This window comes from Lathyrus oleraceus, chromosome 5 (assembly GCF_024323335.1).
Source record: "Lathyrus oleraceus cultivar Zhongwan6 chromosome 5, CAAS_Psat_ZW6_1.0, whole genome shotgun sequence".
NCBI lineage: Eukaryota > Viridiplantae > Streptophyta > Magnoliopsida > Fabales > Fabaceae > Lathyrus > Lathyrus oleraceus.
In genome coordinates, this window is record NC_066583.1 from 109,579,031 (window position 1) to 109,589,532 (window position 10,502).

The 10,502-nt window shown below is 36.0% G+C and overlaps 1 protein-coding gene across 1 annotated transcript; it reads right to left on the reverse strand.

The window, feature by feature from the left end:
• Window positions 1-505: 505 nt before the first annotated feature.
• Window positions 506-3,931, reverse strand: LOC127088062 (pumilio homolog 12). The gene is made up of 5 exons (XM_051028972.1): window positions 2,784-3,931; window positions 2,514-2,676; window positions 1,867-2,030; window positions 1,405-1,663; window positions 506-1,141 (listed from the first exon to the last, which is right to left on the reverse strand). Exons 1-5 carry the CDS (start codon window positions 3,719-3,721, stop codon window positions 1,019-1,021), a joined length of 1,647 nt encoding a protein of 548 aa, XP_050884929.1. The 5' UTR covers window positions 3,722-3,931; the 3' UTR covers window positions 506-1,018.
• Window positions 3,932-10,502: the final 6,571 nt, after the last annotated feature.

The following is a 10,502-nucleotide window of genomic DNA, read 5'->3' on the forward strand; positions in this document are numbered from 1 at the left end:
TTTTTACCAAGACAAATTAAGATATGGAAATTTGAACTTCAATCTCTCAAGTAATATTTCAAATTTCAATCTTGCCACACCAAGCAAGCCTATTAGATTAGTCGACAGATATTAGTCATTATCAAAGTTGGTGAACAATTGGCATCAATTGTATAAATTTAATAAAGTGGGTTTTATTTTTTTACCCAAAAAGAGGTAGACTTAGAGGCATTAAATCAGTAGAAACAATTTATGGAAGAAGACAAAATATGTGTAAGTATTGTTAGATGTCAAAACAAAGATAAATTCCATTAAGGAAAAAGCAGTAAATTAGTCAACGAGTATAAATATATTAGACATACTGAAATAAGGTGGAGGCGTAAAATCAAGCAAGTGCCAACCCGAGTCACTAAAAAATAACTAAAATGATAAAGTATATCACGTGCTTGATTCAAGATGAACGAAAGTTGAGATAAAAATGTTTATAATAACAAAATGTTATTCTTAGACATAATGCTGCAAAATATAAAGCAAAACGATCCATCCAATTTATTACCTTATTGTACAAGATAATTGGAACAACTATAACAGTAGAATCATAAAAATTACAGCTTTAGAATATTTGTAAGTCCCGCTCCAGCTTCTATAGCACATATACAGCATTGTCCAACCTAAACTGTTCGAGAAGCAAAGTCCTTCCATTTCCATGCCATCACCAAAACAAACCAAAAAAAACTGAAAGAAACTAATCAAACAACAACAGACTTAACCTAAGACTCTTATAACTGCCTAACTCACATCTAAAGTACGAACTTTTTTTTTTGAATGACGCACAACAGGAACACACATACGTGATTTTTTTGGATAACAGCCTAAGACATATAAACTACTAAGACGAAAATGTTTTTTTTTTTTGGGTTAATGGCCTAAGACGAATCAGAATTCAGTTCTACTAGTATACCGGAGGTAAAAGTAACAAGAAGATGCAGAAAATGAGATAGATAAAAAGGGTTACACATTGTAGGCATCAGACCCATGTTTATATATTCCGCAATTCTTTGTCGGCCTTATCAAGCAACTTTTTGCCAAACATATTGCTGCGCATCATTAGAGAATTTGCTTGGATCAGATCCAGCAGGGCATTCTTAAGGTAGGGATTACCCTGTTGATTAAATAAGAAAAACAAAGTCATAACAACAACCAATAAACCAATGAGCTACGCATGTAATAGAATATTGAATATAATAGTGTTTGTTTATAATATAAAAATACTCTCCACATGCCGAAAGTGTGATAAACCACTGCATATTCCAATAAAAAAACATGTGATATGTATTTGTTTCAACTGAGAAACACACTGCTTAAAATTCTTAATTGAGGAAATGCATGATACTCAAGACACTTCATGCATTCAAATGCGCTTACCTTAAATTTCACCAGTGCTGTACAGATGACATAATTTCCAAATGGATCGACAAGGAGCCTTGATACATTTGGAGAGTTAAGCAGCTCAGCAATGATTTTTTCAGATAGATGTACACCTGCGTCGTGGAAAAACTTTTCCACTACATTACTCCCATACTTATTGCAAGAAAGATATACAAACCGTCCTTCAAGTTGTCTGTGTAGGTTGCTTGAGACTCTCTGTATTTTCATAGATAGTAGATGTTGAAGCACATAGTTGCTGCAATATGAGAAAATAAAATGAAATTAGTTATCTTGGCTAGAAATAAAATAACTAAATATTTATACGTAAGGCCTAGCTCAACCGCCAATACCAACTGTTAGGCTGGATATCTTCCCATTTTTTGGTGTCCACTTTGTGTGTGAGAGTGTATAGTAGTGTTTGTCAATTTATCTACAAACTAAATACTTGTAAAAACTAACCCATAACAATCTTCTGCTAATAGTGGAGCATTTAGTATGATGTCATCAATCAGCCGATTCTTAGTTTCTCCTTGAGCATGGCTAGCGCAATACTGCATCACGCAACATCCAGTCTTGTCTCTTGCAATCGACAGAGAGTTAGATGCAAGAATACTCAGGAATATCTGTGCCAAAAGTCCATAATCAGAACGTGATATGCACATAAACTGAAGCAAAGTAGTTTGATAAAGGTATACATCTAACAAATACAAGTGGTGAGTATTTATCTAATAAATAAATGAGAGTGGTGATCCTTTTTCTTTCTTCATACTATAAATGCTCAAGTGCTAATCCAAACAAGAGCAAACATGCCACTGTTAATTTACTGAAAAAATTGTTGAAAAAGAAAGGAATACATCAAAAAGATATTGAAAAGTGTATGGTTAAATATGATAGCATGGAAGGACTACTATTGAGTTTGAGAAAAAACATCTAAACCCCAATCTGCGCAGGCGAGGATTGCGAGACACAACCTTAACCTTAACCAAACCACAACACGTTTAAATAGATAGATTGTTAGTGAAAAGGATGCACAATTTGAACATAAATTATCTCCTAGAGTCGAGAATATGTATATAACAAACCAAAAATAAGAAAACACATTTTACCTTAGTATCTTCATGTGGGAAATTTCTCAAACAAGAGAGAGCCACACGATGCCCATTAACATCCTTAGACAACAAAATAGCAGCAGGATTGAAAGCTGACATAATAAGAATCCTTTGATCTCTAGTGGTAGCATTCTCACACACTTTCTCAACAGAACGAAATCTTCAACAGTAAAAAAAAACTTTATCAGTGTAAAATTAATCAATTCAAAAACTAAAATCACAGTGCCTTAAGAAACAAGTAACAAAGAAAGATGGTTGAAAATATACCCATGAAGATCAACAGAAATTCTAACGAGCTGACATTCATAGCTAGTGACCATTAGAACAATCCGAGTCAGTTGATTTTCGTTACACAATCCTACCATCTTTTGGATAACAATATTACCAAATGGATCAATCATCAACTCAGACACATAATCAATCACCTCCGTGAAAATATATGAAACAGCTTCTCTTCCAAAATTTTCCATCAATTCCCCCAAAATCATACTTCCATTTTGATCCTTAGCCATTAAATAAACCATCCCACGAATTCGATCAAACCAATGTGATCTCCTTCCATTATCATTAACAATACCATTGACATTGAGCCAAGGCGCAGAGGATTCATTCAATAAACCATATTGAAATCTTCGACCCAATTCATTACCACCACCATTACCATTACCAGCAACAGAACCACCCCCATTCAAAAGATTGTTAACATTCCCATTCCCATTCCCATTCCCATAACCATAACCATTACTATTATCATAACCATAACCATAACCATTTTGCCTCCACAAAAACTCAATTTGATTATACTTGACACGATCCATTTCAGACATGATCAAAGGTCTACCTCGACCATAACCAGCACCATTGAAACCAACAGCGGTTTCATGATTCTGACAGCAATTAGTAGCCTGAAACCCATGGTTATAGTAAGGAGAATCTTGAAAAGAAGAAGCACCGTAACCATTGGACGGATTACCAAGAGAAAGGCGAGAAAAAGCATCTTCTAGGGTTTGATTGTCATTGTAAGGGTTTTGGAATTGAGGCAGAAATCGACGATGATCAACAGAGGGGTTTTGGTTCTGGTTAACGTTGAGGTTGAGTGTTTGGGTTTGATATTGATTCATCGACGAAACGCGTCGAAGAAACGTTGATTGAGGTGAAAAAGAAACTGAGTCGTCGTCAATGGACTCGGGATTGAATCGTTTCATCTTTACCTACGAAAGAAGAAATAACAACGACGACGGCACAGTGACTAGGATTCTTGGAAAAGAGGGTTTAGTTTTTAGTTTAGTTTAGAGGGTTAGAACTTAGAAGGAATAAGAATGAGGGTATTTATAAGGTTAGTAATTAATTACTATTACGAATATTAATATTAATTAATAAGGAAATAAAAATAAAAATAGGATTAATGTGAGTGAGTAAGGCGAAAAATTAGGGAATGGAAGAGGCGAAGAAAGTGGAGTAGTTTGGTAAAGAGAGTATTTCTATAACTCCAAATTCTGCATGCAATATATAGTAACTTTTCATGCGAAAAACTTGAAAACGACGACAATATTAAATGTTAAATGAATAAAATAAAACTATACTATAGTTTTTATTTTTCTGTCGTATAATATAAAGTGAGCCCCACATTATGTCGTTTTCAGCCCAAGTTGCATGTGGGCTTCGTTTCGGTTTTTCAGATTTTGGTCAACACTCTACCAAGACTCTTTTACTAACATTTTTGTCTTTTCTACAAAAAATAGTTATCAAAGAATATTTTATTCTATTAACTTCTCTTACAAGTTGTCAATGGGTTGACTGAGTGAAAGTTGTTTTTTTTTACCTACTATCAATTACAGTAACTAAAGAGTATTAGAAAATAATATTTAATATACTAAATACAGGTTTTTTTTTGTTGTCTCATAGTAGGTTTCAAATATTAATTAATTGATCATATTTTAAAATTTTAAATTAGATTATTTCACTAGATTTAACAATGACATTAGTTGAGTTTGTTATCACACGTATCCTTGAGATCGGGTCACTCCCGTTTTGTAGAGGATACCATATCTTTAAATCATTTTCATCTTTTTATTCATGTTCTTAATTATATTTGATACTTTTTTAATTAATGATATTGACTGATATTTATGTCCTTAATTATAAGATTTTATTAAAAAAAAATTGTCTCTAATTATAAGGTCTGCTACCAATTTCACAGTATAGTAAATGATTATTTTTTTATTAATATTATAATATGAATTACAATTTGAGTTTTCTTTGTAAAATATTTTTTAATGAAAAAATAGAATAACCATTCACGGATATATATTACGCTAAATCAAAATAATATAAATTTTAAGCTAATGGCATGAGATAACTGAATGATGTATTCTTTTTGAACAACAGTATAAAATTATTTTATATTATCAACGTATAATTATCAAAAAAAGTATTTTAAAAAAATAGTAATATGACATGGCTGAGAAACATATATTTTAGAAATTTTTACAAAAATAACCCACTTTTTTAAGGAAATTCCCAAAATATCCCTAATTTCAAAAAAAAAATCAAACTACCCCACTTTTAGGAGGAGACGCCAATTGAATTGGAGACTCCTCTTAAAATTTGAATGGAGGCGCCAATTGGATTGGCTAGGGCTCTGCCCTAGCCAATTGGATTGGCGCCCCTGTGTAGGACTTAAGAGGAGGCGCCAATTCAATTGGAGCCTCAGTGTAAAATATAATTTTTGTGTTATAAATAGATGCGTTGTGTGAGTAATTGTTCCACATCTCAAATAATCATTTGGCAATCATGTTTAGTGTTCGTCGCCGATACGGTAAGGTGATTTATGCGAGAGACAAACCTCAGATGCTGATGTTGTTCTGGAACATCACTACGTTCGATCAACTGAAGAAGGAGCTGGTTCGTTGGTTAGATGGGAAAATACGAGAAGGGGAAAAAATTAGAAGTATTGAGAGACTTGACAGTATCTTTGGTTGGGTACGAATTAAGACTGATAAGGATGCTAGGGAAATGATGTTCGGTCGAGACGACATCAATTTGATTGTTCTAATCATTTAGAAATATTTCTGTTTTCAGATAGCTTATTTTGTACTGATGTTTGTTGTGAACCTCGTTGTAACAAAAACTTAATGATATATAATGATTGAAGGTTACAGAAATACAATGTTACAAAAAGTTTAAGAACTAGATGATGCTCCTCGATTGGGACAATTGTTCTTGTTGTGTCCTGGTTGACGATAGATACTACATAATCTTATCATTTTATCTGTGGAATCCATCTCTGTTCTGATACGTGTGCTGTTTGGCCTTCCTTTTTTCTTTCTACGCATCTCGTCATTGTGCCAAACAATATCACCTTCATATGGAGGCCAGTAATCCTCTATTGGTAGTACCGAGAAGCTTTGATTATATACATTCATGACGGTGTCGGCCTTGTACACATCAGATGAATGGCTATAAGCATCTTGACGAGTATAAGCGCATGCTGCAATGACATGGGAGCAAGGTATGCGGAAGGCCTGGAATTTTCCACAATCGCACCAACTTCTGTTTAGTCTAACATCGTAGGCTAAATTTGGTCTCCCCTCGTTGTGGTCAATTGTTTCCTGGACGCTGAAATTTTGCCTATGACGGTCAAAGACTGTTACAGCGTGTGTGCTGGCTTTGATGCTCTCCTCTTTCATGACCTTCATGCAACACTCACTGAATACTTGCCCGGACATTAACACCGCACTCCATCTTTCACCTCTGGTTGCGAACGTAGAAGCCAACCTATAATATGTTGATCTTACCAAGGCGGTTATCGGCAGATTTCGAATTCCTTTGAATACCCTGTTCATGCATTCCACCAGGTTTGTTGTCATGTGGCCCCATCGACAACATCTGTCAAATGCCCTTGTCCACTGCTCTACTGGTATATTATTTAGCCATATCCCTGCGTCTTCATTATACAGTCTAATTTCATCACGATAATATTGAAATGACGGCTGAGTTAGAGCATACCCAGCATTCACCACCTTCTTGCGAAGATTCTTATCTTTTATAGCATGCATGAAGTTTTGTGCAACGTGTTTGATGCAATAGACATGGGTAGAAGGAGGATCATGCCATCCGTTGTCATGGTTGTTGTAGGCACTCTCAATGGCAGCATGTCTATCAGAAATCAAACAGAGATTGGCTTGTGGAGCCACATGCGTTCTGACATGTCTAAGAAAGAAACCCCATCCACCAGCCGTTTCACCTTCAACAAGAGCAAAGGCAATGGGAAAGACATTGTTGTTGTCGTCTTGTGCAACCGCCATGAGCAAAGTACCATTGTATTTTCAGTATAACCAAGTGCCATCAATTTGAATAATAGGTTTGCAGAATGCAAAACCTTTGATGCATGAGTTAAATGCCCAAAAGAGACGGTGAAAGATTCTATTACCTGTAGCACAGGTTCCGTCTGGCATCATCGCTGGAAATGTCTCCATAATTGCCACAGTTCTTGGGACATATGTTTTTAGTGCCCATAAAAACTGTGGCAATTCCTTGTATGAATCCTCCCAGTTGCCGAAAACTTGTTCAACAGCTTTTGTCCTCGCAATCCAGGCTTTCTTGTAAGATGGAGTATAATTATATGTTGTTCTGATATGGGATATAATTATACTCACCTTCACTGATGGGTCTTTATTAACCAACGGAAGAATGTCTTGACATATCAACGCTGCGCTTAGTTTACGGTGATCTTGTTCAACGTTAGTTGCAATGCAACTGTGAGGTGGGTCTATTAAAGCGATCTCCCAAGAGTCGTTAATTATAAGATTTTATTATAAAAAAAATTGTCTCTAATTATAAGGTCTGCTACCAATTTCACAGTATAGTAAATAGTTAATTTTTTATTAATATTATAATATGAATTACAATTTGAGTTTTCTTTGTAAAATAATTTTTAATGAGAAAATAGAATAACCATTCACTGATATATATTATGCTAAATTAAAATAATATAAATTTTAAACTAATGGTATGACATAACCGAATGATGTATTCTTATTGAACAACAGTGTAAAATTATTTTATATTATCAATATATAATTATCAAAAAAAGTATTTTAAAAAAAATAGTAATATGACATGGCTGAGAAACATATATTTTATAAATTTTATTAAAATTTAAAAAAAATTGATTAATTTGGTAGTTTATTTTTATATTGATATTGACATGAAATGACCCCTTATTATATACTTTTAATTTGTCAATCAATTGTTTCCTATTAATGTAACTTTAATATAATGTTTCTTTTTAATAAAGAAAACTTCATTAACTCAAAAACTCAAAGAATATACAAAGTGATCTATAACGATCCAGTCCAAAGTCAACTAAAAAAATCAACTAGCAAACAATCCTAAGTTAAACCATCATTAGTCTAGCAAGATGGTCTCTAATCTTAGGATAAGTCTAACTTCTATACATTATAGTTTTTATTACTTACCCATATGTTTGTATTATTTACTTTAACTCTAAAATATTCATCATTTATGTATCTCTAGATTTTGTAAACGCTTTGAGCAATTTGTTCTTCCATTTTTTTCCTTTACTATACTTCGTTATCCACACAAGTTCCTCTTTCTATTTTAGAGGAGTATGCTTAATCTGAAGCCAATCAAGAACACTTTTCCAAACAACCTTAAACTCTTCACTACCAAAGAAAAGATGATGATTGTCTCTGGTTTCAAGCAGAAGCAACACTAAATATCACTCATCATACCAAATTTGAATAATCTAATTTTTGTGGCTACCTATTGTGACAAACCATCAATAGTCTGCACTCTAGGGCGCGCCAAGTTGTTGTAAAAGATTTTCCTCCAATGCACTTTCAACTCTCTTGTGTTCAGGTTCATGTACAAGTTTCGAGTCACAAATTTATTTTGTTGAATCATAGTGTTCTAGCTATTCAAGTTCCTCACTTTATCCCTTTGCTTTAGAATATACCTCAAAATCCAAGAGCAATTCTCTCTTATTTTGACTATCATTAATTGATCCTTCTTTAAATAGTAAATATGCACCCACCTGATCCAAAGGTTGTCAGCCTTTCCACTCAGGTTCCACAGTAACTTTATCATGTTAGCATTATTCCACCCCTCAAGTGAAACTATGTACGTGCCACATTTACTCTTAGGAGTACAAACATTCTGTCGCATCCGCGAAAAACAACCGGCGGGAAAAAAAGACACAAACAGAGCCGCCACCGTGCGTTATTTATCCCAAAGAAGGGAAAGGAAACGCTCGAAGTAAACCTGGAAAGGAAATGGTCTTGCGACCGGAGATTACAAGGTACGGGAGTCGGTTACGCAAGGGGAAGGTATTAGCACCCCTCACGTCCGTCGTACTCGACGGGATCCACGCTCAAGAGAATAGAATAAGGTTGCTGAATAACTGCTCAAAAAGAATGCACACACACTGGAATAAAACACAGATGGAAGAAGACGGAAGCAGACTCGGCAGGATGTCGCATCCTGGGCCTACGTAGTTTGTCAGAAACAAACATCAGAGTCGACGTAGTTCGGGGAAATGGGAAAAGGGCTCGCTAGGATATCGCATCCTATGCCTACGTATCTCATCTGGAATGAGAATCAGAGCTACCGTAGTTCGGCTAACGCACGCCGAAACAAAACACAACACAAAGACGCTGAGACGTCAAAAGAAACACACAACAGAAAATGGACTGCCAATGGCTGGTCTTACGTCCGACTCCAAACAACAAACACAAACAGGAAACCGAATGCCAATGACTGGACTTACATCAGACTCCAAACAAAGAAACACAAACAGGAAACCGAATGCCAATTGCTGGACTTACATCAGACTCCAAACAAAGAAACACAAACAGGAAACCGAATGCCAATTGCTGGACTTACATCAGACTCCAAGCACACAACAAATAGCAAACGGAATGCCAATCGCTGGTCTTACATCCAACTCCTAACACACACAAAAAGGTTATCAAACAGACAAACTAATAGGGAGTCTGGAACTCGAGCCTAATAGCCGTCAAGCAAACACACACAAAAAAGAAAAGGTTGCCCGGAGAGATCTCGCACAATCTCCTGCCTACGTACCTCATCTGGTATGAGGGTCAGGGCGACGTAGTTCCCCTTAACAGGGGAGAAACTTTCTCCTAACCAGAGACCAAGGGAATAACGGACTAAAAGGGAGACTGACTCGAGCCTAATAGTCGTCATGCAAATTATAACCCTAGGTTGAGGTCTCTAACAAGAGTTTGACTCACACAGGCAGTGAGTTAACTCAAGTCTATCTCTACGTACGTTCAACTTCCTCGAAAGTTGATCATACGACTCCTACAAAAAGCAGATAAACATCAAAAGCAATCACCATACGCTATATGCAAACAAGCGGCTCATACAAGGCTGGGCTTTAGTCAAGGGGTCATATCGACCTTGACAAACAAGCCAAATAATGGAAGGGGTGTCTGAGGCTCTTAACCACTGACATTGACCGTCAGGGTGAGCAGATGAAATGGGAGATGAGGGTTAGACCTCATAGCTCTTAATCCGGCCTGGGTGAGCTTTAATCAAAGAAGGTGTGGGGGTCCAGAATGAGGGACCCTATTCCACATGACTGACACAACAAGATTTTGGGTGTTTATTCAAATTGCATCAGCACGTAGTGCGAGCAAAATGAAAGACTCAACTGAATAGCAGGGGATGGATTGCACATCCCTTTTATCTGCCAATCGCCTCTTCACTTAGGAGGTCTTAACATGTAACCATGCCTCATTGAGGTCTTTAGCACAAACTTAAACAAACAAAAACATGGCCTCTTAAGGAGGGCTTCAGACAGGTGCCTGCCAAAAGAAATGGCAGGTCTTCCAGACTACATGGAGGATAGAATGGTTACCTAGGTGGTATGCCAACCACAAGCAAAGCAAAGCAACTTAAGCAATGAGTTAAAGCGGCTAAAGTACCTGTAAGAAAGTC

Coding starts and splice junctions, on each gene's coding strand:
- LOC127088062 (XM_051028972.1), bottom strand. CDS start 3,721: ATGAAACGATTCAATCCCGAGTCCATTGACGACGACTCAGTTTCTTTT. Junction 2,031..2,513: donor TCCCACATGAAGATACTAAG/GTAAAATGTGTT, acceptor CTTTTGGCACAG/ATATTCCTGAGTATTCTTGC. Junction 1,142..1,404: donor CAGCACTGGTGAAATTTAAG/GTAAGCGCATTT, acceptor TTTAATCAACAG/GGTAATCCCTACCTTAAGAA.